This window comes from Kogia breviceps, chromosome 7 (assembly GCF_026419965.1).
Source record: "Kogia breviceps isolate mKogBre1 chromosome 7, mKogBre1 haplotype 1, whole genome shotgun sequence".
In the NCBI taxonomy this organism is placed as follows: Eukaryota; Metazoa; Chordata; class Mammalia; order Artiodactyla; family Physeteridae; genus Kogia; species Kogia breviceps.
The window spans coordinates 22,210,232-22,238,188 of NC_081316.1; the positions used below are offsets into that span (position 1 = coordinate 22,210,232).

At 64.1% G+C, this 27,957-nt stretch overlaps 1 protein-coding gene across 5 annotated transcripts; it reads left to right on the top strand.

The window, feature by feature from the left end:
* Window positions 1–2,862: 2,862 nt before the first annotated feature.
* Window positions 2,863–27,120, top strand: CHID1 (chitinase domain containing 1). Of its 5 annotated transcripts, none has more exons than XM_059070409.2 (13): window positions 2,863–2,991; window positions 5,797–5,950; window positions 6,469–6,618; window positions 6,878–7,010; window positions 7,559–7,603; window positions 8,395–8,501; window positions 8,918–8,979; window positions 11,977–12,069; window positions 17,998–18,099; window positions 18,626–18,781; window positions 26,494–26,574; window positions 26,749–26,791; window positions 26,947–27,120. In XM_059070409.2, exons 2-13 carry the CDS (start codon window positions 5,840–5,842, stop codon window positions 27,043–27,045), a joined length of 1,182 nt encoding a protein of 393 aa, XP_058926392.1. In that variant the 5' UTR covers window positions 2,863–2,991; window positions 5,797–5,839; the 3' UTR covers window positions 27,046–27,120. The 5 variants fall into 5 exon arrangements, 3 of the variants coding, with proteins under 3 accessions (XP_058926392.1, XP_066893976.1, XP_066893977.1); XR_010841323.1 differs by having other exon boundaries at window positions 2,885–2,991; window positions 18,626–18,867; XR_010841322.1 differs by having other exon boundaries at window positions 2,885–2,991; window positions 25,945–26,574.
* The last annotated feature ends 837 nt before the right edge of the window (window positions 27,121–27,957 follow it).

A 27,957-nucleotide genomic window follows, 5' to 3' on the forward strand; every position in this document is an offset into this window, starting at 1 on the left:
GCCCTCCTGGAGAGGCAGCCTCAGACTGGGGATCCTCGGCTGGCCAGGTGCCCCCGAGGTGGGGTGTTATGGCCCTGCAGGTGTCCCCAGAACATGGGGGAGGGGCCCAGTGTTAGCAGGACAGCTTGCCTCTGAAGGCCCTCTTGCTCCATGGGGCCTGTATCTACCCTTGTGTGTCCTCTGGTGCCCACTGCAACAGGCAGGGGGCAAGGAGGAGGATGGAGCAAGGGTGGGCCAGACCTGGGCTCACAGCTCAGAGCCTGGACCTGGCAGGGCAGGCTGCTCTTCAGGCTGCCAGGGCCCGAGGGAGGGCCAGGGATGGGGGCTGAGGGTTAGGGTTTCGGGCCTGAGCGAGGAGTTTATACTCAGATTTACATTAAATTTAAATAATTAGGATTCGATTTATTAAAGTTATAATTTCAAAACCTAATTTTTTAATCTGCTAAGTTCAGTTTTACAAGCCCATATTCCCTTCATAAGCCTAGCAGATCGTATCGTTGTTTTTAAGGTGCCTCTGCATAATATTTGGTCCCATTGACAAACTCAAGCATTTTCAGCATTTCAAACTGAATTTATAAATTAAGTATCTTTCACTTCCATTTATGTACTCTAGCTTGTCTGAACTGACAACAAAATCTCGGGTGCTTCAAGAACTCATACACTCAATAGATTAAATATTTTAAATGGTGAACCCCAAGTTGTCTCAAATGTTCCAGAAACATGCACTACCAAATGTGTTCAAGTTTCACTTCATCTGTAAATGCTAATAACACTTTGGTTCAGATTCTCTTAAACCTTCCTATGCCTCATTCTAAATCTTCCTGTGGCTGGACCCATTTAAAGAAGTCAGCTTTCAATCTAGGTGCTGGGGACCCTTGGCACCAGCTCTGCCAGCTGGGAGGCTGACAGCTTTGTGCTCACAACTCTGAAGACCCCCAAACCCTGCCCAGTGGGGGCTCTGAAGAGGGGGGCTGGCGCCAGGTTCCCTGTCCCTCCTTCCTGCCTGCTCTTGGGGTCTGCCGTGCTGGACCAGAGTGAACCCTGAGTGGATTTTGCAATTCTTTTTTAATTTTTAAAAATTTTTATTTATTTATTTATTTTTGGCTGCCCTGAGTCTTCGTAGCTGCGCTTGGGCTTCCTCCAGTTGCGGCGAGTGGAGGCTACTGTTCGTTGAGGTGCACAGGCTTCTCATTGCGATGGCTTCTCTAGTTGCAGAGCACAGGGTCTGGGCGCACGGGCTTCAGTAGTTGTGGCGCACGGGCTTAGTTGCTCCATGGCATGTGGGATCTTCCCGGACCAGGGCTCAAATCAATGTCCCCTGCATTGGCAGGTGGATTCTTAACCACTGGACCACCAGAGAAGTCCAACTTTGCAGTTCTTTAGCTCCAAATATCTCTGCTCTCAAGGGATCCTAAGGCAATTAAATGTTTTCCTCACTAAGAGAACTTTGCCCTTGCTGGGACGTCCTTGGCATTCCTAGGGCTGCATCCAGCATTGCCTCCTGGGGCCCTCTCCAGAGCTCTGCCTGACCTGGGGTCACTACCCACAGGTCACGCCTCAGGGCTGAGCTGGGTGCCAGGAACGCAGAGATGCCCAGTGACACTTGACGGTTGGTACGTGACATGCGTCATCACACCCAACAGCCCCCAGCCCCTGGGAAGACCGTGGGGGTCGTCTGGCAGAGATAGGAGGAAGAGAAAGAAGGAAACCTGAGTAGGAAGAAAGAGAACGAAGTTCAGTTCAGGGAGTAGCCTCTTGTGCAGCAGAAATGGGGAAACAGCCTTGCAGCAGGTCCCAGGGCTGGCCGAGCAGGGACGGGCTATGCGGTTTTCTGCAGGAAACTGCTGGGAACAGCTAGGGATGGGGGGAGGATCTGTCAGCATGTATCAGGTGTAAAATGCCTTGTGATTAAAACCGCTGGCCACTGTGCCCTCAATCCACACTGACTCCCCTTGCTGGGGCTGAAAGGTTGGGGCGGGGGGGTTACTGTTAGCCTCTGAAGGGTTCCAGCTTTGTGGGATTTGCATGTGAGAAGTGCCACAGCTCCTGGAGGCGAGGACAGAGAGAGCACTGACTCTAGAATATATGGGATTTACGATGTTCAGGGACCATCCAGAGGGCCTGGAGCACGTGTCCCTGCTCCAGACAGCGTTGTGGGCACCACCGGCCCCTGGATGGTGACCAAAACCAAAGAGTGAGAAGAGCTCACGCAGGGAGACGTGGGGGCTGACGGAGGAGGGCTAGGCTGGCGGGCGGCCACCAGGCGGTAGGAGTATAAAGCCTGGAGAGGCGATTCCCGCGTTCAAGAGAGAACGTATAATTCCGGAAGTCGAACCTGCGCGGCCCTGGAACCCACGGCGCGCCCTGGTGGTCACCCACGTGGTCGCAACGCGGACGTCGCACCGGCAGCCCAGTCCTCCACCGAGCGTGCGCTGCCGGGGCGTGGGGACCGAGCGCTCCCCCGAACCCAGACCCCCGCGCCAGCTGTCGAGCGAGGATGTTAGGTTCCCGGGAGAGTCCGGGGAACGCGGAAGGCCGGGGTCGGAGCGCGCGACCGCCTCTCAGTCCTCCCATCGCCCAAGCCTGGACCCCACCCGCCCCGGGAGGGACTCCTCTTCTCCGCCCGCTTCCCCGCACTGCCCGGCCTGGCCCGGGCCCACCCCGCCCCTTAGCCTCCTCCGCCCACATCATCAACCCCGCCCTGTCCACCAGGCTCCGCCCCGCCCCGGTTCCGCCCCTCGATCTCGCTCCGCCCCCACTCCCGCCCCTCTGCCCCGGCCCCGCCCTCCCCGTCCAGGCTCCTCCCCTCGGCTCTCCCCCACCCTCCCTCTCGGCCCCGCCCCCAGCGTGCCTTGCGTGGCGACGGCCCGGAAGCTGGCGTGGCGCGGCGGCGGCGGCGTGCGGGCTTTCTGAGGCGGGACTTCCGACGGCGTTCGCGAGCGTCTTCCGGCAACGTTAGAAGGTGGTCAGGCCGGTCTCCGGGACATGAAGGTGAGTGGCGGCCGGCCAGGGTGGCGTCCGCGTCCCGCGTTCCGGCGTCTATTTCACCGCCTCCTACGGCCTCCGTTCCCCTCCGCGGAATGAACGCGCGGGGGATGAGTGTGAGAGCAGGAGGCGCGGCACGAGGGAGAACTGGTGTGACAGCGATGTGGACGAGAGGGAGTGGTGTGAGCGGGTGTGTGTGAGGGAGTGTGAGAGTGAGTGTGACAGCGGGTGTGGACGAGAAAGGGGTGTGACAGCAGGTGTGGACGAGAGGCGGTGTGTGAATGGGTGTGACAGCGGGTGTGGACGAGAGGGGATGTGAGAGCGGATGTGAGTGAGTGCGTGTAAGACCTGGTGTGGACGAAGGACGCGGGGCGGGAGCTTGTGGGCGCGAGCGGCAGTACGTGGCGTGGCCGGCGTGGGGCCGGGACCCGGGGCGCGATGGGCCGCACCGGGCTGGCTCCTTCTTGACTTCGACCCGCTAGTATCCTCCGCTCCCCCTGCGCATGGTAGGCTGCCTCGGGCTTCCTCCGCTGAGGGAACAAGACGGTGGCCTACAGTGTGGACAGAACCCGAGGTTAACGTCCGCCGGGGCTGGGGTCTTCCTGCTCTTATGCCGCCTTCACTTCCAAGTGCACTCGGCCCTCCCCGCAGGAACACAGCTAGCTCCAAAGTTTGTGCTCACAGGCGAGAATCTGTGAAGGACCTTCCTTACCCGCGCCGTGGGGACGGCAGCATTCTATTCACGGGACAGCCGGCTCGGGGTCCTGCTGGGTGTTGGTGATGGTCGCTCAGGGCACGATGGTCAGCATTTCTCAAATTGCACGTCACTGAGCAGACTCAGGTTTGATGAATTAAAACCAGTATCTTAAAAATGAAGTGGAGGGCTTCCCTGGTGGCTCAGTGGTTAACAATCCGCCTGCCAACAATGGGGACACAGATTCGAGCCCTGGTCTGGGAAGATCCCACATGCTGCGGAGCAGCTGGGCCTGTGCACCACAGCTACTGAACCCGCATGCCACAACTACTGACCCTGCATGCCACAACTACTGAAGCCTGTGCCCCTAGAGCCCGTGCTCCGCAACAAGAGAAGCCACCGCAACGAGAAACCCGCGCACCGCAACGAAGAGCAGCTTCCATTCGCCACAGCTAGAGAAAGCCTGCGCACAGCAACGAAGACCCAACGCAGCCATAAATAAATAAATTTATAATAAATAAATAAACAAGACCCTGCCGTGCATGTGCACTTTGTGACGTTTGTACTAGGGGGTCGTGAGCACCGTGGTGCCCTCTGTATTCTGGCATCTGGGAGTGCAGGGTATTAAACAGCGCTGCAGTGAGCATCTTCGAGTGTTTTCGACATAAGAGGGATGTCCCCCAAAGTGGGATTTTTGAAAAAAAAAGACATGTTGGAAAGTATAATATTTGTGAGCAGGTTGTCACCCGAAAAGGTCTGATCAACTTGAATTCTCAGGAACAGCTCTGAGAGTGAAGCTGCCCCAGGTCCTCAGGTCCAATCATTCTGTTAGTCCTTGCCAGTGCCTGGGGGCGGGGGAACGACACCAAAACGCACAGCTCCTTGTCTTATCTCAGCTTCCATTCCTCTGGTTGCTGGTGATGCTGCAGTGCTGGTTCTGTGGCTTGGGGGTGGGGGTGGGGTCTGTGTGTTATGGGGCGGGTCTGTATTATGGGGTGTCTCTTTGTATTACACCTTTTCACGTCCTTTCTGTATTTTATAGCGGGGGCTTTTTTTTTTTTTTTTGCGGTACGCGGGCCTCGCACCGCCGCCGCGGCCCCTCCCGTCGGGGAGCACAGGCCCTGGACGCGCAGGCCCAGCAGCCACAGCTCACGGGCCCAGCCGCTCTGCAGCATGCGGGATCCTCCCGGACCAGGGCATGAACCCGCATCCCCTGCATCGGCAGGCGGACTCTCAACCACTGCGCCACCAGGGAAGCCCCTATAGCGGGGCATTTTTTATTGGAGTGTCTTTTATTTTTAGTTTGTTAGAGTTCTTTGCATGTTATGTGTAGATAAGGAATAGAAATTCGTTGTCAAGTATGTTCTAAGTATTTTCTTGTTTTGCGTATTATTTCTTTAAATTTGCTTTTCGTTGGGACTTCCCCAGTGGTCCAGTGGGTAAGACTCCGTGCTCCCTATGCCGCAGCCCGGGTTCAATGGCTGGTCAGGGAACTAGATCCCACATGCCTCAACTGAGAAGTCTGCATGCTGCAACTAAAAGGTCCCACATGCCACGACGAAGATCCCGCGTGCCCCAACTAAGACCATGCAGAGCCTAAATAAATAAATATTTTTTAAAAGCAAATAAATAAATTTGATTTTTGTTTCTTAAGTGAAAGCTTCACATTTTGACGTAGTAAACTCTATTGATGTTTCCTATCATAACCTTTACTGTTGCTGACTTAGGTGGAAAAGCCTCCCCTCTCCAGCCCCTGTCCCTGAATTTACATACGCAGGCACCCATGTTTTTTTCTAGCCCTTTCCATGGCTCTGATATTTTGCACTTAAGCCAGTAGCTCATAGCCAGAATAGTTTGGGGTTTGAGGGGGGTGGAGAGCCAATCTTTTCCTAGTTGGCCGGCTGTGGTTAGGGCAGCCCCAAGGCAGTGGGGCTTCCTTGGGTGTCTGAGGGGTGCCAGGGCCCAGCAGTGCTGACAGCTGGACTCTGGCCATTGGGGCTGGCTCAGTGCCCACCTTAGTGCTGGGAGGCCCCAGGCACCGTTAGGATCATTGCTGCAGTAGGCAGAGGGGACACCCTGCCTGCTGGGGGTCTCCACGGGCTCTGCTCTCTCTGCAGCCCCCTGGACCCCGAGGTTGGACCCTGCTGTGACACGCCCACCATGAGGGTGCTCCTTGGCACACTCTGGCTTGCCCTGGCCTGCGGCTCTGTTCACGCCACCCTGTCAAAGTCAGATGCCAAAAAGGCTGCCTCGAAGACGCTGCTGGAGAAGGTAGGGGCAGTCTGGAGATGGGCCAGAGGGCTGAGCCATCGTGCCTCCTTGCCCACTGGGGCTGTGAGCCGAGAGCTTGGCCTCTGGGCAGCCTGCGCTGTCCTGCCCCAGGGCTCTGGCTGGCTGGCCTCGGTGGGAGGCAGCTTGTGGTGCTGGGGCCCGAGGGGGCGCCCGCCCCCGCTGGGCTGGCCTTCTGTGACGTGCTACATTTCCGCCCTCCCCCTGCCTTCTGTTTCTTTCGACCTCTGCGCTCTTCCCTGCTTCACTGAGCAAATCAGACAAGAGCCGTGCTGGGTTTGGCTGTGTCTTTGTGCCTTTTTTCTGGGGCAGCCCTGGGGAGGCAGAGTGAGTCTTCGGGGACTGTCAGCTCCTCAAGGCAGGCCTTTCCCTGCGGTCTAGTTAGCAGCTCCATGTTGATCCTGGGACACACCCCTGCTGAACAAGAGGACCGCTGCTGTCCCTGGGCTTCTGCCTGGGGACGAACCCTCACAGCTTCCTCCCTGATCCTTCTGTTTCAGACTCAATTTTCAGGCAAGCCCGTCCATGAGCGGGGTCTGGTGGTGACAGACCTCAGAGCCGAGGATGTGGTTCTTGAGCATCGCAGCTACTGCTCAGCGAAGGCCCACAAAAGGCACTTTGCTGGGGACATCCTGGGCTACGTCACGCCAGTAAGCTGGGCTCTGGGGTGGGCAGGGAGGTCCCGAGGGCAAGGTGGCTGCTCGGGTCTGTCTGCGTTCTCACCTCCCCTGGCCTCTGCCGCCATGGGGGTGCGGCAGGAGCCATGCCTCCCAGAGAAGTGGCCGAGATCGCGCCAAGCGTCCTCCTCCCCGTGGCACGGGCAGCCTTGCAGTGACCCCATCCCAAGGTGGCTCTCAGGCCCTCTGCCCCAGCTGCAAGCAGGCTCACCCATGCTCCGTTCTCTGCCAGTGGAACAGACACGGTTATGATGTCGCCAAGATCTTCGGGGGCAAGTTCACCCACATTGCGCCCGTGTGGCTGCAGCTGAAGAGGCACGGCCGCGAGATGTTTGAGGTCACGGGCCTTGACGACGTGGACCAAGGTGCTTTTTGCCCCGCCGCTCGTCGGCGCTCGCCCCAGGGGTCTGGGAGGGTGTGAGTGCATGCGAGCGTGATGACTACCTGGCATTGACCCGCATCCCTGTTGCCCTTGGGGGTTTGTACGTGGTGTCCAGGGAGGAGGCGTCCAAGACAGTGTCCAGGAGGGGGCGAGGCCTGGCTGTCCTGACAGCCGTGTCTTGCACCTGTTTGCGCAGATGCCCTCCCTTTGGGGTTCAGAGAGAGGAGGTGCTAGCTGGTGGTGGGGTTCGCCGAGCTGGGAGGGCAGTGTGTTGGAAGGCACGGCGGGCAGCATCAGTGCCTGCCCTCTGGACGCCGCTCAGCTCTGAGAGATGGTCCCAGGCGCCTCGGGGTCATCGCCCCTGGAGCGGCCACTTGCCCTGGCTGTCCTGCAGTTGGGAGGAGGGGCAGTGCAGGGCCGCACACTCTCCCCTGCCCCGCTCCCTTTGTTCTCCTCCTGGCGGGTAGGTCAAGTCCTCACGCGGGCAGGGCGCTGTGTCCCCACATTGACTGGCTTCTCCACGTCCCACAGGGTGGATGCGCACAGTCAGGAAGCAGGCCAAGGGCCTACGTGTGGGTGAGTCCAGTGGGCCTGCGGGGTCAGGGTTGTGGGCCCTTAGGCCATATACTCCGGGTGGAGGTCCAGGAGCTCCCTGTGGGTGGGTGAGTGGCCCCAGGGTCCTCACGCCTGCCTGCTAACCCAGGCTATGCTGCCTAGCATGTCAGTCACTCTCCCAACGGCTCAGAAATGAGGCCGCCCCAGCCCAGCATTCATGGCCCTCAGTCCAGCCTGAGCCCTGTGGCCCTCCTGCCCACCCAGCTCAGCCCACCAAGACCAGCCTGCCTTCACCTGTGGTCTTGCCCTCCCATCACTTCATTCACCCACGAGTGTTTATCGAGGGCCCCTGGGGGCTGCGCCCAAGGGTGACGCTCACCCTGCCCTTCCCGTCCTGGAGCTCATGGCTGGCGAGGGAGAGGCCCATTGCACAGTGCAGTGGGGTTCGGGGAGGGAGGCTTGGGGTCCAGGGGCACATAACAGCTGAGCAGGAGGAGCTGGGGGGCCGGGAGGGGGCCTGCAGCTGGGTCAACAGGGAGCTGGTAGAGGACAGTCCAGCCAGAGGTAGGCAGCAAGGAGCCGGACGAGCCAGCATCTGGGCACTCGGGGGCCTGGTGTGTCGGGAGGAGAGGGTGCGCACCTCCGTCCTTCCCCAGCGCCCCCTGGTGCCCCGCTCTCGCCTAGCCGCCTTGCACTGGGATGACCACACTGGGTACCCAGGCTGGCTGTGGCCACTCTGCTCTGGAGGCCAAGGGCCAGCCTGTGTGCAGGGCCGGCACAGAGGGTCACAGTCTCTGCGGGTCTGTCCCCAGTGCCTCGACTCCGGTTCGAGGACTGGACGTACGAGGACTTTCAGAATGTCCTGGACAGCGAGGACGAGATAGAGGAGCTCAGCAGGACCGTCGTCCAGGTGGCCAAGGTGACGCCCGGTGCCTGCACGACCACCACCAGCTGCCCTGGGCTCCCTGTGGCCACCATGCTTCATGGGGGAAGGGGCTTCGCTTGGGCAGTGCCCAGCTGCCGGCTACCCTCCTGGGAGGGAACCCATCCTGGTAGCTGGTGCTGGGCTGCAGGGCGGGGAGAACCCTTCAGGACCCTGGGGTCAGCTTTGGGGGAGGCACACCAGTGGTTGGGGCACAGGAGAGCCCCAGCTCCTCTGCTCCTGGCTTCTTTGGGGACCCTCACGCCGCCTCCTTCAGAGGGGGGCTTCCAGGCCTGCAACCTGGCCCTCGGGCTGAGGCCTGGTTGGGTGGGAGGAAGGAAGCAGGGCTGGCTCTGCGCCTCCCTCCCACCCCTTCCCCTGGGACCCTCCTGACCAGCTCCTGTTCCTCTCAGAGCCAGCACTTTGACGGCCTGGTGGTGGAAGTCTGGAACCAGCTGCTGGTCCAGAAGCATGCGTGAGTGGGCTGTGGGTGGCGTGTGGGCCCCCAGGTGTCAGGAAGAGGCTGGAGGAAGGATGTGGGGGGACCTCGTGTGGGAGGAGGGCCTGTTTCCCACAGTCTCCCCCTGGGGGTGGGGATGGCACCCCAAGAAAGTCGGACAGTGGCTCCAAGAGGCCCGGGAGCAGCTGCGGGCAGGTGGCCAGCTGAGATGCCCACATGGTTGGCCTGGTGGAGCCTCCAGGGGACTTTGAGAAGAGGCGGCCGTGCAGGGCCAGGGGCCCTTGGAGCAGGTGGCAACGGAGTCCTCTGGGAAAGGAATCTGCCGCCCAGGCCCACAGGCTCTGCATCAGCCGGCCTGGGAGGGTGCCGCATGGTCCCCTCGAAGCAGCATCTACCCTGCGTGTTGAGGCTCATGGCCAGAGTGACCCTGCAGGGCGGGAGGAGGGCAGGTCCCCTGCAGGAGCCACTGCCCCTGGTTCTGTCAGGGCCATGGGGTCAGCCCCACAGGAGGCGGAGGAGAGACTGAGTTCCTCCTGGGGTGGCCTGCGTGCTAGGTGCCTCCCAGCGGCTGGTTCCGGGGCAGGACAGGCTGCAGCCGGTTCCAGAACTGGCTGTCCGCTTCCTTTCCTGCACCTGAGCCCCCACTTCTCCGCATGTGCCAGACCCCGGGGGGAGCCCTGGGCAGGGCTCCTCTTCTACCGTCCCACAGCTGCAGGCGGTGCTGTGCCTGCTCAAAGACAGCGTCCATGGGGTCTCCTGCTTCTCAATGCAGGGGGAGGCGCATTGTCAAGGGGTCTGTGCAGGGGGAACAGGCCTCCTGCCTGAGGCCCAGAGGAAGCTGCGCCTGGCTTCTGCCTGGGTGGGGGTAGGGAGACCCCGCTATTGGCCTCAGGAACAGGGGTGGCCTGGGCCCAGGCCCCCAGCCATGGTGCCTGCTTCTTGGTACGCAGACCCCCGCCCCAGTGGATGCTTCTGAAAGGCTCCCCCTCTGTCCACTTATGCCCTGGGAGGGCCCCAAGGCTGGAGCTCAGGAGGAGGATGGGTGGAGACAGCCAGGCTGAGAGCATGGGGGATACCCATGTCTGTCGGGAGCCGACACGGCACCTGCACATCAGGGGCCCTGGCTTTTGGCCAAGAGACTATCCCCCCACCCCCCCGGCTCTGCCTCCCTCTTTGCTGGGTGGTGGCCCTGCTGAGGAGACCTTATGGCACCTTCTGAGGAGGGTGTGCAGCTGGGCAAGGAGGTGCCAGAGCAGCTGGCAGCGCCTCCGCACCCCGGGGGCTCCTGGCAGGGGGTGGGCGGGGGGGGCCAGAGGAGGGCGGAGACTGGCCAGCCTGGTAGATGGCTTTGGACACTGCTGCCTGGGAGCTGCTTCCCAGGACAGGCCTGGCCATGGCAGGCATGACAGGGCGTCCATGCTCCTGTGCCCACCCGTCACCCTCTTTAGGCATCTGTTTCCTACCCGAAGTGCCAGGTCACCCTGGAAAGGCCTGTTTGGTGTGATGCAAGACAATGGCACCTTGTCCACGTGCCACCCTGGGCTGCGGGTACCCCAGGCTCTCCCGTGAAAGCCTCTCGGGGAGGAGCGTGCGGGGCTGCCTGGCGCTGGCGAGAGGCCCGTCTCCTGTGTTCACACCCGGCGAGTGGGCGGGCAGGCAGGCGAGGGGAAACCCCAGGGACTCCGTCCCAGCAGACCGCCCCTGGTCCCCGCGGAGCAGGTGCTTCCCCCAGGCCATGAGGCCACCTCCCCCTTCTCACAGAGAGGCAATCCCCTGGGTGGTTCCAGAAGCCAGGAAGGTACCCAACAGTGACAGGTGCTGACAGCTTCTGGCCTCAGAGGTGCCGATCCCCTCCAGCCCATGTGCGGGGAGCACGTGCGAGGGCGCCCCTGACCACCTACAGTCAAAGCCAGAGCGGAGTGACCTTGGCCCAGGATCACTCCTGCTGAGCAGGGGCCGCCTGGGAGGCTCTGAGAGGCTGCCACAGTCCAGTGATCAGTGCACACCGGCCCCCATGGCAGCCTTGGCTGGATGACCGGCAGCCGTGCTTGCACCACCCCCCTTGCTCTTTGCAGACTTGCTCTGGGGCTGGGGGCTGGGACAGCCCCTCTGACCTTCCTGCACTTGGTAGTGGAGGGGGCACTTGCTGCCCGTTCTCCAGACGGAGGTGGCTCCTGAGAGGCTGCAGTGAAGGACCCAGGTCGGTCACTGGGTCCACAGCCTCCCAGGCAGTGACGATGGCCTGCAGGACTGGGGTGTCCTGACGAGTGCTCCCAGGCTGTGCCAGAGCCACTGTCCCGCCAGACATGCTGCCTGCCAGCTCTGAGATACTGCCACCTCCCACACACCTAGGGTCCAGGCGACCCCGTGATGCTGCTGTGTCCTCTGCCCCCTGCCTGGTGGCCCGCTGCCCGCAGAGAAGCTCCTCCCCCGCATCCAGGCACTCCCAGTTGAGCACACGCCAGTGCCCTCTCATTTCCCCCTGGGGCCGAGGCGCACAGAGTTCTGTGTCCGGGTGTCTGCAGGGCCAGGGATGGCTGAGCGAGGGGGCTGGGGCGGCCCCCTGGGCACAAGGCCTCGTCAGTGGAGCTGCCCCCAGGTCCTCATCTCAAGGCACCTCCCAGGTGCAGCAGGGCCCTCAGCACGGCCTGAGGCGTTTTGTGGCCCAGGCTGACCTGGCTGCCAGCAGGCCAGCATGCCAGCTTCACATGGGTCCTTCCTCACTCCCTGCCCGGCTGTGTGTCTGAGAGGGTCCAGAGGTGATGGGGCACCACACTGACCCCCCTCTGCTCTCCACCCTGCTCTTGTGGGGAGGGAGGGGGCTTGAGTCAGAGGAAGGATGGGGGCTGGGCAGGCAATTGAGTTGGAGGGTGATCCCCGCGGTGTCTGCCAAGCCCCCCTGGTACATCCCCCCTGGAGCCCGTACCTCTAAGGCAGAAGTGGCCGTGGGGGGCGTCTGCCCGCAGCAGGCCTTGGCCCTGCTGCCCTGACCTGTCCTCTGTGTCTCTGCAGGGGCCTCGTTCACCTGCTCACCCACATGGCCGAGGCGCTGCACCAGGCCCGGCTGCTGGCCTTCTTGGTCATTCCGCCCGCCATCGCCCCTGGGTAAGTGCCACGCTTGCTCGGCCAGGGGGCCCTTCCTGGTCACCGCCCAGCCCCGTCCAGGTACATACTGGCCACCGCGTGTGTGGACGGGGTCCTCATCAGCACATTCGGACACCTCGGTGGCCTCAGCACGCCCTCATGCGTCAACAGTCAAGGCTGCGTCCTTACACCTGAGCACTGGAAGCTGTTGTTTAGACCCGCTCCCCACTCCCGCTGGTTCCTGGCCAGGCCCCAGGCACTGTGGTGCAGGGCCTGTGCCGCTTTAGGCCCCAGGAGGTCAGGGCTCCCGCCACTTAGCCCAGCTGCTCATCTCCTGCCTTGAGATGAGGGCTTGGGGGCGTCTCCACTGATGAGGCCTTGTGCCCAGGTGGCCCTGACCTCCCACCCCAGGGCGGCAGCCGGCCCAGCCCCCCTCACAGCCACCTGCAGCCCTGCAGACGCCAGGACACAGAGCCCGGTGAAGCAGCTCTCCCAGAACCCCCGGGACAGGGAGGTGCAGGGCCCGAGTGCCCAGTCAGATGGCCTGACTCCCACATCCAGCCTGTGCTGGGCATGGAGGAGGCCAGATCACAAAGTGAGGACTGAGGGCAGGCCCGGAGCCAAGTGGCAGGTCGATGGTGCACGGAGGCCCAGGGGTGCTGCCTGCACTCTGCCTGGTCTCCGCTGGCTCCTGGGGCAGCCTGGGCCGTCAGTGCACTGCTCTGGAAGGACCACTGTCCATGCATCTTGTCACTCCTGGCTGTCGACTCGCTCTGCAGCGCGGGCCAGTTAACAGGAGCAGATGGGCAATTCTGGGACCTGAGCTATCTGGCGACCCTGACACTCAACAGGCTGATAGCCCCACACAGAGGAGCTTGTGGGCGCTCCGAGGCCAGGGCCACGGCCACCACAGCAGGCACCTGCCGCTCCCAAGTTGGCTGCCTGCCCTTTGCTTGGCACTCATGCCCCCGGAGCCTCCACACGTCACCAGAGGCCTGGGCGGTGGTCCCACCCAAGCCCAGGGGCCTTGGCCTCCCACCCGACTCTTCTCCCCACCTTTCCAGGGCCTTCAGCCTCGTGTGTGCTCCTGTGTGCAACACACGCGTGTGATGGGCCGGTGGCAGCAGGGGCCGACAGTCCTCCTAGGATGGGAGGCCCCGTTCTGGAAGAGCCGGGAGTGGTGGACACTCACAGAGCCTGTGGGCTCGGCTGCGGATGCAGGCACCCGTTTCCAGGGTCTCCTGGTTTCTGTGACGGTCTGGGGTGGGGTGCTGTAGCCGGTGGAGCCCCGGATGCCCTTTGTGATCAGGGGCCGTTGGTAGAGACAAGCTCCTTGGAAGCTGGGGCAGCCCTTCAGGCTCAGCTGGGGAGAGGTTGGTTGCCTGACCAGGGGTGGAACCCGGGGGCCTTGCTTGCAGCCCCTCCACTCCCCATAGCCTCGGGCCTCACAGCTGCTGACGAGTGCAGAGAGCAGATTCCCAGCCCATGTGCTGGAGAGTGTGTGTGTGTGTGTTGAGGGGGGTGACTGGGCCGGACGCCCATGGAGGGGCTGGTCTCTGGCCTTGGCCTGGAAGGGCGGGAGGGCTTGGGGCAAGGTGGGGGGCAGCTTTCCGTCTGGCGCGCTCTCTGCCCAGGTGTCTAGCCTGAGCTCCTGTTCCCTAGGCCGGAAGTAGATGGTGTGAGCCAGGGCCACTCTCTCACCCTGCCGTGACCAGGGGTGGAAGTGCCCTCCACCTGGCAGCCGAGGAGGTGACCGGAGGGAGGAGACCGTGGCCAGGGCTGGAGGCATGGGTCCTGGGCACTGCCCCTGAGCTGTGGCCCAGTCTGGCCTGCCCCTGCTGGCAGCCAGGGGTGTGTTTAGGGGGGCACAGGCCTGGGCTGCACCCCCGCGGCTGTCGAGCAAGCCCTGCTCTCTCCAGAGGCTCTGGCGGCCTTGGAGTTTGTCTCGTCGTTGACTTTTGTTCTGTCATGCTTCTGGACAGCAGGCCCAGCAGAGGAGCCAGGGAGCTGTAAACAGTCTTTCTGGGGTTTTCTGCAGCATCAGTCGCCTCACAAAGGCTGCGCTGCCCCCCACGGGAACAGCAGCCCCAGGAGGGGCTGTGTGTGCGGCGCCAGGGCCAGCGTGACTTTGCTGCTGTGTGCCTTGGTCTGGGGCCTCCCTCCAGGGGCCGCTGGCACAGCGGCCATCCTGACCTTGAGCCCTGCTCCCGAGGTCGCCGCTCGGCCCCCATCGACATTCCAGCACCAGTCAGCTGGTTGAATCAGGGCCCTGGGCTGTCCTCGCTCCTGAGGGGGCTGTGAGCTAGTTCTCGCCCCGGCTTCTCTGAGAATCTTCTGAGAATCCAGCATTCCCGGAACCCTCGGCAAAGTACTGGTCTCAGGCATGGAGGGTTGGCTTCCTTCCCAGGACCTGCCCTGCGGTGAGCTCGCATCCTCACAGGCAGGTGCCCACCTTGACGGGTGCCGCAGCCACCCTCGTGGTTTCCCGTGGTTTCAGGCAGACCCATCTCCCCACAGTCAGGAAGGGGATGGGTGGGGGTCCTTCTCTGGGTGGGGCTCCTCTGCACGGAGGCCGACCCCCGTGGACATCACCCAGGGGCCAGGGGTGGCCTGCAACCGGAGCATGGGCTCGGCGGGGCAGTGGGCAGGCGAAGACACTGGAGGTCTAGGCTGGAGCGCTGAGGGCCGCGCTCTGGCGGGTGGGGCCAGGCCTGGGCCTGCGGGACGGTGGTTCTGCTCCGATCCTATAGGGCATCTGGGGGCCGGGGGCTCGCGTTTTGGAGGTCCCCGTGCTGCCAAGCAGAGCAGCAGTGGAGGGGCAGCACAGGAAGTGCTGTAGGGAGTGAGCAGGCCGCAGGACCCGGGAGACGGGCCCACAGGGAGCAGTGGGGGGCCGACAGCAGGCCTGCCGTCTGCACGCGCCTGCTTGGGTGCCCACCTGGGCCACTGGGCGGGAGGGCCTGCACGCGGTGTCTGGGGACCTGACAAGGTCAGGCAGTGTGGCTGGTGGCGGGGCCAGTGACCATGCACGGAGCCTGCCCTGGTCCTGAGGGCGGTCGGCCCAGAGCAGGCTGGCCGCGGCAGGACTGGAGTGTCCAGCTCAATAGGCAGCGTCTCGACCTCGAGGGTGCATAGTGGGGGTGGCTTCGTGGTGTCAGGGGATGTCCGTAGGGGAGAGGGCACAGAGGGTAGAGCCGTGGATTTAAGCATTGGGGAGCTAGCTGGTATGGGATTCTCTGGGGCAGGGCACTCAGCACCGCATAAGGTGGGGTCTCCAGCAGGTTGGGGGCAGCGAGGGGTTAACGTGCGCCTGTGGCCCTCATGCCCGACCCATGCCGCTCCAGTGAGGGGGCCAAGCCCTGTGATGGCACCGGTTAGGGCGATGGAAGAGGAGGCGTCCACCGTGTGGGTGAAGCAGGAGGGGCAGGGGGCTGGGGGTCTTGGGGAGGGGCGAGGCCCTAGAGGCAGACAGGGGAGGGGGCTGACAGGAGGCTGGGTGAGGGAAGACAGACCTTGTGCCTTCTGAGCGGGGCTATAGGGCCCCCTGTCTGGGCGAGCCTCCTCGTGTCTAGGGGAAATTGTCTAGAGCAGCGGTCCCCAACTTTCTTGGCACCAGGGACCGGTTTCGTGGAAGACAGTTTTTGCATGGGCAGGGGGTGGCTCAGGCGGTAGTGGGGGCGGCGGGGGGCGGCAAGGGGGGGAGTGGATGGAGCTCCGCTCGTTTGCCCGCTGCTCGCCTCCTGCTGTGTGGCCCATTCCTGACAGGCCACGGACCAGTGGCGGGCCGAGGATGGGGCGTTGGGGACCCCTGGTCTAGAGGCCACACCGTGTCCATTGTCCGTGGCCATGTGGAGAGAGGAGGCCAGGCCACACGATGTCTACCAGGGCCACCTCTCATCCTGCAACGCCCCGAGGAGACACGGGCGCTGCCTCAGCCCCACCTCTGGCAGCTTCAGAGTGTCGGGGTGAAGGATCCCGTGGGGCAGGCCGGCCTTCTGGAGGGGAGGGGTGCCTGCAGTCAGACAGGCAGTGACTCAGTGAGAAGCACCTGGCAGCCTCAGGCGCCCAGACACGAGGTGTGGCCAGAGGCCAGGAGGTGGTCAGAGCCTTGGGAAGCAGAGGGGCTGGTGGGCCAGGGCAGCCCCTGCGGCCCTTTGGGCCGCACGCTTGATGCCGGTAGGAGCGACAGCCCCCGGCGTGGTGGGCGCAGGCCGCACAGAGCAGAGCCTGCCTCTGACGGGGGCTGCAGCTGAAACCAGCAAAGGCGGCGGCTCAGGGAGTCATGTGGGATGGGAGCCTGCACCAGCCTCCTCCCCGAGCCGCTTGGAACAGCGTGACTGGGGGAAGGGCTTGGAAAACTCCATCCTCCCTGACCCCCGTGGCCGTTATTGAGAGCATTTAAGAAGTAATCGGCCCGTGAAAGTGAGGCTGTTGGCTGTGCTGCGCGGGTTTGAGCAGAGGGTTTCTTTTTATGGGGTGAGCGAGGCTGGCAGGGTGGCAGGCCTCCTGGTGCCCGCCCCCCAAAGTTCGTTGCCCCCTGCCCCTCTGCCTGCCTTAGTCCTGCCCCTCTCCGGCCTCCCCTTCACACTTGGTACCAGCGCTTCCAGGACCCGTGGGGGTGGGATCCCCTCTCCCGGTTGAGCAGGGAATGTCTCCTGGAAGGCCCTGGTGCTGCAGTGACCAGGACGCGAGACACGGGCATACTCCGTGCTGGGCCACTGCACTGCTCAGCTCGCAGCCCTGACTCCCCTTGTGAGCCACTGAATCCAGAAATGGTAGGGCTGGATGTCCGTGGGTTCCTGAGCGAACGTCCACCTGGGGACGGATGAGCTTTTGAATTGTGGAAACATCTTCCTGGAGCTGAGGGCATCCGCTCTTTCTGGGGTGCCCCAGGCCCTCCTCACACAGGCCCGTCTCCATCTCTGGGGCTGAGCCGGGAGGAAAACGCCGTCTGCCGGGCCTGGCGTCTTCTAGCTGCCTTTGAGGGCCAGTCTGGAGTGTGGCCACAGGGAGCATGGCTGTCACTGCCCGATGAAGCATCTGCTCCGCAGGTGTGTCCCCGAGCTCCCTGCCACGGCAGGTGCCCGCCACTGAGTCTTGCTTTGTCCCACTTGGGGGCGGGGCTTGGGGCCCTGGGGTCGTTGGCCCCAGGTCCCACAGGTGCCGCATGTCTTGAGGGGCCTGGCCTGGCCTGGCCTCTTGGCTGCTCCCTCCAAAGGTGGCGGCCGGGGCAGGCTTTGCTCAGCTGGAGTGGGGCAGCCTTCAGGTGGGCTATCTCGGGGCTGCCTGGAGCCCGTGGAACCGGTGACCATGGCTGAGGTCCACACAGTGGGCCACCCGTGCCCCTGCCCAGGGAGTGGAGGCGGTTGCTGAGAAGAGGGGTTCTCTCTCTGCTCACATTGTTGGGGGGGGGGGGCAGAGGGCGCCGCCACCCTGGGACAAGGCTGCAGTCCTAGGGGCTGCTGCAGGCAGAGCGGCTGGGCTAGCGGAGCAGGTGTGTCCAGCAGACAGGCCACCTGGGCTCCCGCCTGCCCTGGGCCTGAGGCCTTGGGAGGGAGGGTGCTCTGCTTGTGGCACCGTGCTCACAGCTGAGATGAAGCGGGGCTGGCCTGGGGCACCTGTGCCCACGTGGGGATGGGCCCTCCCGGAGTGTGGCTGATCGCGGTCTCCAGGTCACTGGGCAGGAGGGGAGCCGGCTCTCTGCTGGACCTCCAGCAGCAGGCTCTGCCCGTCAGGACCCAGCTGCAGGCCATGCCCTGTAACCGAGCGCCGGATCACTTTCCAGGGAGAGTGACCTGAGGTGTCTTCATGGTGAGGGGGCGAAAGGGGCGTGAGCTGGGAGCCCGCACGGCCGGCTTGCTGTGCCCTCTGCTGAGCCCAGGTGTCAGCTGGGGCGGGGCTGGAGGGGCTGTGCGAGCTGGGTGTGCTGACCACGCCGTCTCACTGCAGGACCAACAAGCTGGGCATGTTCACGCACAAGGAGCTTGAGCAGCTGGCCCCCGTGCTGGACGGCTTCAGCCTCATGACCTATGACTACTCCACAGCGCAGCAGTGAGTGGGGGCACCCCGGGGCACCGTGCACTCTGGCTTGGTGCAGAGACGCTCCTCCGGCCGGGGGCCTGGACGCTCAGGCGAGGTCCAGCTTCCCACGAGCCCGCTCAGGGCCGCACTTTGTCAGCTCTCGGTTCTAGGCATATGAAGGGCCCAGTCTCTTCTTCCCAAAGCCCGCAATCGGCCTTGCATTGGGCGACCTTCTCCTTTTGGGGGTCACGTGACACAGGGCAGCGGGCACCCCCGGAGGAATGCCATCCCGGGGTGTCCATCCACGCCTATGCAACCCTGGCCGCCACGTGGTGGCTGCGGTGCTGGGCCTGTCTCGCTGCCCAGGAGAAGGTGCTCCCGTGGCCAGGGGTGTCCTGCTGCTGCCTCTGTCCATCTCGGGCCTCACCTGAGCCTCTCGGCTGACTGCAGGGGCCCACCTGTCTGCTGCTGTCCTTTCCACTCCGTGTGTGGACGCCACACACGGGGCACCTGTGAGCCCTCTGCGGGCCACTGAACCCACTTCTTGGCCCTGCAGGGCCGGCCCCAGCGCACCGCTGTCCTGGGTGCGAGCCTGCGTCCAGGTCCTAGACCCCAAGTCCAAGTGGCGGAGCAAGATCCTGCTGGGACTCAACTTCTACGGCATGGACTACTCCGCCTCCAAGGACATCCGCGAGCCCGTCATCGGGGCCAGGTGAGCCGGCGGCTGTCCCATGCCAGGTGGCTTCCTGTGCCGTCTGCCACGGCGCCCTCCTGTCAGGAGGTGTGCGTCTCCCAGAGGTGAGGGGGTACGGCGAGAGGAGGCCTGCAGGGTGCTGTCCCAGCGCCCTCTGGTCCCCTGGGTCGGCAGGGTGCCCCCCCCCCCCCGCCTCCTCTCCTTCAGCCTGAAGGACGCCCTTTGTGTTGCTTGCTATGCGTTTCTACTAGGTTGAATTCTCTTCCGTTTTATCTTGCTGGGTTTGGGGGAGATGTTTGTGCTGGATGTGGGGTTCTGGGTTGCCAGCTTGTTCCAGGACCTTGACGGTGTTGCTCGCCATCTTCCCGTGCATTCTGTCCCACGAGACACTCGTCACCCGGTTTCTCCACGTATCACCACCGAGCACCGCTGCACTGTGATTACCAGGTGCCTCCACGTAGGCTTCTTTACATTTTTTCTTCCTGGTTTTCGTTGAGATTTTTAGATTTGTGCATTTATCCCTTTTCATCATATTTGGGAATATTATAGTCTATTTTTTCTAGTATTTTTCTTGTCCCTCCCTTTCTCTCCCCTTCTTCCAGGCCCATGAGTACTCGCGTGTTAGGCCAGTCTGTTTGTCCCCCCGTCTGCTGACACTTATTTTATTTTTTTGGCCCCTGTTTTCTTCTGTTCAGTTTTCCTTGGTGTCTTCAAGCCCACAGACCGTTTCTTGGTCGCGTCTCGTCCGGGGCTTTTCCTTCCCACGTGTCATAGTGGCTCTCTTGTCAGGCAGTGTGTTTGGAGCTTAGCCTTTGCGTGTCCTCTCAGCACTGTGTGAGGACGGTTGCCTGGCGTTGGGCCCATCAGGGGTCCAGTCAGCACTGTCCCTTCCCGTGGTCCTGTCGAGCCAGCTCTCTGTGGGCCTCTGCTCTGGGTTGGACGCTGTGTTTCGCTTGGCTAGGTGTTGGGCATCTGGGGTTCCTGACCCTCTACTTTCGCTCTGGATGCCGTCACGTCCCCTGGACACCAAGAGTTGTACGCTTCTCTCAGGGACCTGGTTCCATCAGCAGAGACGGTCCCGAGGCCGTGACGGGAGCGCGTGTGCCCACTGCTCCCCACTGTTTGCAGGGTCACCTGCAGGCCCGCTCGCCACAGGGACACACGTGTCAGCCCAGGCAGGGGTCAGGCGCCGAATGCCAGCTGCCCGCCGGGCTATCCATGCCCGTCATCCACAGTGACTCCCTCAGGTCCGCCCTGGGGGAGGGACAGAGGCTGCTGGGTTGGCCCGTGCCTGGAATCATGGGTCCTGGAGGGCTGCCCCCAACCTGCCCCCCCCAGTGGGGTGGGGCTCCCGTTTCCCGGGTCCCTTTGTGCTGGAGGCCCTGCCTCCAGCACAAGGAGGAGCGGATTGGGCCCCTCCAGGGGTGGGACACCGGAGTCAGCCATGCCTCCCTGACCCTGCCCCGTGCACGCAGCTGGTAGGGCCTGGGCTCCAGCGCAGGCCTGGGAGCCCCCCCTCCCCGGCGCCTGCCCTCTGCTGGGGGAGCCCTGTGGATGGCGGGAGCCAGGCCAGCAGGCGCTGCCCTGGAGCAGCCCAAGCCTACCCCATGTCCCTGTAGCAGAGGGGCTCTCGGCCCCCGGTGCCTGTGCCTTGGATCCGCCCCGCCCATCTGTCCTCCCTGCATAGCTGCTGTCTGTTCCGTGTGCGCTGCCCCATCCCCACCACAGCTTTTCCGGACGCGGGGCTCCTGGGAGCGTCCCTGACAGGGTGCCCGGCTCGGGGGGCATCGGGTGGAGCTGCGTCTGGAGCTCAGGCTCCCGGCACCAGGCGCTAGGGCTTCAGGAGCTGGAGCAGGAGGGCATTTTCTCCCGCTGCAGAGACAGGGTCAGCAGCCAGGGCCACCCGCGTGAGGCACAGGCAGAGAGACCCGACGCCCCACCTGCTCCAGCCCCCGGCTCTGCCGGCCAGGGCCTACGGGCAGGGCAGCAGGTGTTGGCCTTGGGGCGCCACCCACCTCTGCTCAGGCCGCCACACAGGTACAACGGCCGGGCTTGAGCCACAGAAGTGCGTCGTCCCCAGCCCCAGGCGTGGGCAGGGCTGGTCCTCCTAAGCCTCTCTCCTTGGCGTGCAGACGGCCGTCTCCTCCCTGTGTTCTCACGGGGTCGTTGCTCTGTGTGTGTCTGTCTCCTGACTTCCTCTTCTTATAAGCACACAGTCCTGTGGGGTTAGGGCCACCCCAGGGCACCTCAATCATCTGACGTTAAACAGTTCTTTAAAGCCCCCATTTCCAAATATAGTCACATTCTGAGGTTCTGGGGGTTAGGACGCAGCATATGAACTGCGGGGACACGGTTCATCTCTAGCACCACCTGAGGAGTGAAGAACTGTAATTTCCTCACTAAACCTGGGCCCAGCGGTAGTTTACGAGGTGGAGTTGTTGCAGCCATTAACCCAGCTCGTGGGGCCCGGCGACAAAGGCACCACGCGGCCCCTGCCTGTTCTGAGGAGGGGCTGGGAGGCAGGGGGGGAAGTCTGGTTACGAAGATGTGTGTTGCGCGAGAGCACAGGTGCGCACGTACACACGCATACAGACTGACCCAGCCAGGGACGGAAGGCTGCATCGCCCCATCCGGGCCCCACCCCAGCTGAGCGGGTCCGCCCCACCAGACGTGCCGCCACTGATCACGGCCAGGCCTGGAGGCAGAGGAGGGAGGTGGGACCGTGCAGGGGCGGTGGAGAGGCTTCCCCCAGGCCCTGGGACATGGCTGGGCTGTGTGTCAGGGACTGCCGGCCCAGACCTCTTGGAGGTCGCCACCCACCTCACCTGGACCAAGCAGGTGCTGTCTCAGCAGGGCCTCCCAAGGGGCCGAGCAGGCTGAGTGCCGGGTGGCAGGGCTGTGGCTCCCCACTCGGGCGCGTGGAGGTCAGGCAGCGGCGCCCGCTCAGGTCCTACCCGGTGAGTTTGTCCTGTGGAGGGGTTGAGGGGGGCCCGTGTGGAGTCTACAGGCCCGGGAAGGGCTGACTGCTGTCCCCAGTGGTCGCGTCGGCATCTGGGGGGGGGCCGTGGTGTGGGGATGCCCGGAGTCCCCCTGGTGCGTGGGTGGTGGGGCTGCTGCTGGCCTGAGCTGAGGAACCAGGACGTCGCCGAGCCCCTCTCCTCCCCAGGGCTCAGCCGCCCCGCGGGATGGGACCGAGGTCGGGCCGGTGCAGTGAGACCAGGCCGGGGGCACCGTGCATCTGGCGGTGGCTCCCGGACGCTCCTCATCCCGTGGTGGGTGGGCCCCGCAGGACCCCCAGCACCCAGAGCCCGCACCGAGGCTTCACCCTCCCATGGCCCAAGTGCCCCCACCCCACCGCTTCCTCCTCCCTCCCAGGGCCCTGGCCGGCCATCTGCTGCCTGCTGCCTGCACCCTGGGTGAGCCTTGGACAGGGGATGGGTCCCCCAGCTGGCCCCTGGGGTTGCGCTTGACCTCCTTTGTCCACAGCCTGATTTCTTCCAGCCCTTCCCCAGCGTGCAGGGCGGGGTTGACCCCTGGGCTCAGGGCCTTGGGGCTCTGGGGGTTGTGGGGAGAGGCCTCTCCCAGGGCTGGTCAGCAGCCCTCCCCCTCCCAGGGCCAGATCGTTTGGATCTGGGGAACCAGATGGGCAGGCTTATTAGTGAGGCTGCCTCCGGATGGATGCCTGCTCCGTGGGAGAGGGGAGGGCTGCCTCTGCAGGGGTTGAGTGTGTTCACCCGGGTCCGGCCCCCCCAGAAACACAGCTCACCAGGATGCGCCCCTCAGCCGGTCTCTACCCCGGAACCCACGACAATGGCCTCTGTTCCCTGAGCAGATGACATGCCAGGTGTGAGGGGCAGGTGAGCCCCGTGGCCACCAGAGTCTCTCCATCTCTTCTGGTGACAGAAGCCCAGGCCAGCCTGGCCCAGGATTATCTGCCCTCCCGTCTCAGCCTCTCCAGTGCTGAGACCCTGGCCTTCTGTGGCAGGTGTCCCCGGTCCCCTCAGGCAGTGGGGGGATTAGCGGCCTCACCATCTGCTCCCGTGCACACGGAGCCAGGACCCCGAGGCAGGGGCGGGAGGCCGGTTCTGTCAGGCAAGGCCTTCTGGCCTCCCTCAGCCAGGCCCGCATTCTGTGCCTGCCACGGGGGGAGGGGGCGGAGAGCAGGCTGTTTGTGCACATTCTGGGCTCTCCACTGACCCCCACCCAGCCTCTGTTCGCCTTACCTGGGTGACACGCAGACCCCATCGTGACCACGGCCAGGCTCCTGTGTGCGTGGCCTCATCACTCCCCAACTCTGAGGAGTCTGGGTGGCTGTGAAACACCCCGGGAGGAGCCAGGGCTCCCCTGCCTGCAGGCTCATGTCACCCCACGTGCAGTTCTGGGTGCTGATCCGTGGGTCCCCACGGCTGCCGAGCCCCCATTCTGGGAGGCCCCCCCACTGCCCTGGCAGCCAGTGTGCCCGGCTAGCCCCGTGAGCGCCCTCAAGCCAAGTGGGCACCCATACTCCTGCATCTTTGGGACCCAGAGCCCCACCCACCTGGCCCCTCCTGCCCCTGCCTCCCAGGGACCTCAGGGAGAGCCAGCCCCAGCAGAACACGGCCAGATGGGTCCCCGAGGGTGGTCTGTGTCTGGCAGATCCCCTGCCCCTGCTCAGAGGCCTCTTCTTGGGCCAGGGCACCAGAGGCCAAGGGCACAGAGGCTCGGGGAAGCTCTCCGTGTGGCCGTCCTGCGCTGGGGTCTCGCTCTGCCTAGGGGCTACTGGTGGCACCTGGTCCCAGGGCTGCCTGTCGTGGCAACTCTCCCGGGGCTCCGGGCCTTCTCCATGCCTGCGCCGCACTCTTTGCTGAGGCCCTTAGCTACTCCACTGGCGTGTGTGATCTCAGAGCGTGTCCTGGTCCTCTCTGAGCATCCTGCTCTTGCTTCGCAGCCGGGGTCTCCCCGTGCACCTTTGGCCCTGCCCGCTTTCCCAGTGCCTCTGCGCAAGGTAACTGCCAGCCCTTGCGTTGGAGGCCCAGCTGGGAACAGTCCCGCTGCTTGCAGGTGGGGGCCTGGGACCCAGAGATGGGGGGCGGGGGGCACCTCCTCGCCTCCCCCGCAGCAGCACCCACTGAACCCCCCGTGTGGGCCTCCGGTGGGGGGGCCCTGCCCCTTCCACATGCCCCTTTCCGGCCCAGCCTGGGAAGGCCGTCACCAGGGGCCGTGGAGTCCTGGCCACATGCTGCAGGGGCTGCAGGGGAAACTGGGTCAGGGTGGACCGCCCTTCTCAGTGCCCAGGAAGGTCACCTGCCCAGAAGGTGGGCCAGCAAGTCAGGTGGCACACCCCGGGGCGTGCCAAACCCAGGTCCTCAGGCCGGCTCAGAAGCGGTGCCATCCGGGGCAGGTTCCAGCCGTGGCTCACAGTGCCAGCGGCCTCTCCACCCAGGGCACACAGGTGGCTTAGACTTGACCAGATTACGTCAGACCCTTCAGTTCTCGTGGGGTCACAGCGGAGATCACAGGGCATCGCAGGCCCCGCCAGCTGAGGCAGAGGCCTCGCTAGGCTTTCCTCCTGGGGCGGGGCGCCCCCTTCCTCCTCCTTCCCCCGCCTCCCTTCTTCCCCCTCACTCACACAGTCTGATCGCCTCTCTTCAGCTGGTCTCTGCTTGCCCTTCTGGAAACTGGGGGACGTGCACCTCGCCTCAGTGCCCTGAATCCTCCACCGACCCGTTTGGTGTGTCTTCGTCTACGATTCTGTCTGCCGTTACTTGAACCCTTCACTCCAAAGCCTGAGAACTTTTTTGAGTGGGGGCGGTATGAGTACGTACTGTAAACCCCCCACTGCAAAGCGCACACCTGCGCGGCATTTAGTCCATTCTCAGGGTCGTGCAGCCGCCACCTCCAATTCCGGAACGCTTGGTAGCAACCCCCCACCCCACCCCATCCCTGGGGCACTAATCTGTGTTGGCTGTGGACTCGTCTTGTCCAGATATTTCGTGGAAACAGTCAACCGGTATGTGGCCAAGGCCTTCCGCTTTAGTTCAGGGAAACGCTCGGGGCCCATCTGTACAGTTTCCCTCCATTCATCCCCGCACCTCTGGCCCCCACCCCGCCCCGGCTTCCTCTTCCTCCCAGGCAGGCCCCTGCCACCCTGACCTTCAGCCCTCGTGGCCCTGCTCTTCCTCCTGGACCACCTGCCTGGCAGCCATTTGCCACCCCGACCCTCCGCCCCCACCCTGGCTCACACCCCACCCTGCTGCTCCGCATCCCTGGGGCTGCACCCAGGCGAATGTGAGGGCCTGTGTGGCCCCAGCCCTGGTACTGCCAAGCCTCAGCCTTCAGAGGGGAGGGACCAGGTGCTCTCAGGGGTCTGGCTGAAGCCCGACGGAGACCCCAGCCTCGGCCACCGCCGCAGCCTCACCACCTCCAGCACATTTTGAGGGGAAGCCCCGGAGGAGGGGTGTACAGCCAGAGCTCCCCAGATGTGAGGGCCCAGAGCCACCTGCCCGCCAGCATCTGCCCTGGGACTCGGGGGCTCAGGGACAGGCTGGGTCAGGATGCTTCACCCTTCCCCACACTCCCATCTCCGCACACCCCACATCTGTCTCAGCCACGTAGCTGATGTTGGATCAAAAGCTGCAGGTGACATCAAGTATCCCAGGAGCGTTGTGCTAATTAAGTATAACGCAATAATTTTGGACGATTTGAGCTGGTTGATGGGGGCCGTGGCTGTTCCTCCTGGCCCAGGCCCCATGGGCGCAAATCCGGACGGCCACCACCTCATTCCCACTGCTCTGTCCAGCCCCGACCCCCTGCCGATGTGCAAGGTGCAGCCTGGAGCACCTGCATCCCCCTCCCTGGGCCCAGGCTGCAGGTCTCCGGCCTGACTAGGCATCGGCTGCATGCCAGGAAGACACGGGGTGAGCTGGAGACCCCAGTTGTCCTGGCCATGTGACACCTTGGGCACCGGCCTGTCCTCTGTGTGTCTTCTGTTGGGCGGGGAGGGGTTCTCAACCCCTGCTCCTGGCAGTGAGGCCGGGCCTCCCGTGGGCTTGGGGCAGCTGTGTCCACAGCAAGGACGCAGGCCAAGGACAACTTGGCCTCTGAAAGGGCCCGGAAACCACTGCCCTGGACTGTTGAGCCCCCGGGGGGGTGGACAGGGGAGGGTGGTGCCGAGGCTGCCCCCGGTTCTCGTTCATTCTCAGGACTGTGGCTGGCCCCGAACCTCCCCCGCAACTGCAGAAGTTGCTTCTTCTCCTGCAGAAGTTGCTGCTTCTCCTGCAGCACCCCAGGCTGACCCCGGGAGCGCCTGCCCGCACCACCAGCCTAGCAGGTGCTGCGCCCACAGCGTGGGGCCCGCGCTCCACCCGCACGCAGTGCCGCCAGCTTAGGGTGCGGCAGTGAGCTCTGAAGCACGGCCACGGCCTCTGCTCACATCTCAGCAGCCTCTCGGGGTCTCTGTCCTCCCCCTACCCCCAGTGAGGACCCGGCTGCCGCAGCCCTGGCCCAAGTGTTCAGACCCTGTCCCATAGTCCTGCTTCTTGGCTTTTCTTCGTGTCTGGGCCACACGTGTGGCCCTTCCACCTGGCCCGGTGTGCTGCAGGCACTCCGCAGACCATCGGGGGATGACACCCCGCATCCTGCTGCCCTCGGGCGGCCTCACCCCTTCTCTGATGGGAGAGGCCACCTCCACCCCGTCCAGGTGCTCGGGTGGGCAGGGGAGGGCCCCCGCACCCACGCCCAGCCTCCCCCAGGTACATCCAGACGCTGAAGGACCACCGGCCCCAGATGGTGTGGGACAGCCAGGCCGCAGAGCACTTCTTCGAGTACAAGAAGTGAGTGTCCGGGGGAGGCCCCAGGCAATGGGGCCTCCAGCTCTGCCTCTGCCCCTGAGGGCCGGCCTGGCCCGAGGAGGGGCACCTGAGGCCTTGGCTGGAGGGGAAGGCGGGGTGCGGAGGAGCAAGGCCTGTGGCAGTCGGCGGCGGACTGAGGGTCCTGCTGTCTTGCAGAAGCCGTGGTGGGAGGCACGTCGTCTTCTACCCGACGCTGAAGGTGCGTGTGGGCCCTGACGCTGGGCGTGGGGGCAGCAGACACAAGCCCTCCCCCAGCAACCCTGGTCCTCAGCTTGGCTGTGGTGGGCAGGGGTCGGCAGGTGGCCCATGGCGGGGAAGGCGGGCAGGGCGGGGCTGACACTCCCGCTGCTTCAGTCCTTGCAGGTGCGGCTGGAGCTGGCCAGGGAGCTGGGCGTCGGGCTGTCCATCTGGGAGCTGGGCCAGGGCCTGGACTACTTCTACGACCTGCTGTAGGCCTGGCCTGGAGCCGGCCTGAGCTTTTCCAAGAGACGGAGGGACTGACAGGCAAAATACAGACTCTTCCATTTCCGTGCTGTGTGTGCTGTGGCCTTGGGCGGGGGCAGGGTGGCCTGGGACCCCGGGCTCCTCATCAGTGACGGGGGCGGGCAGTCGGGGGGTGGGGGCAGCGGGCCCTGAGGATGCAGAGGCCCCTCTGGCCCAGCCCTGGCTGTCTGCCCGCTGGTGGCCAGTGACGGCGGGACCCACAGTCCCCACCCCACAGGCTGGCAGGGAGTCCTGCATGCACAGCCTGCAGATCGTGGGTCTGGAGGCTCCAGGACAGCCCCAGGCTCCCTGACACTTGGATGCTCCGGTGGGCGTCACCCCAGGGCCGTGCAGAGGGGCCCCAGCCTCCGGCTGCGGGCGCTGGCTCAGCCTGCCTGCCTGGGAGCCCGATGGGCACCACACAGCAAGGGTGGGGGCGCCACTGCGGAGACCGGGGCTCTGAGAGGCTGGCCACGCCCCACAGTGGTGCCGTGGGCTGTGTGGTCACTGTGGAATGACAGCTCGCTGCAGGCCCGCCACCTGCTGGGAACGGCCATGCTCCCACGAGGGAGCACTGGGAGAAGCCCTGGTTGCCGGGAGTCAAAGGACAGCTGACCCCCAGCCCTCACCCCCTCGGTGGGCCCGCTGGCTCCAAGCAGATGAATCTGTCTGTGACGGTGCTGCTTGCTGGACCCGCCGGTCAGACGCTGTGCGTGAGCCCAGGGTGTGGCGGCTGTGGGACGTGACTGGGGGAGGGTCCTAAGGGGACATGCATCTGTCCTCGGGGTCAGGGCCTGGCTGGGCCCTCAGCACCTGTCCCAAGGAAGGACCCTGCTGCTTGTGGTGGGGCTAGAGGTCTGGCCTCATGGCCCCCCAGCAGAA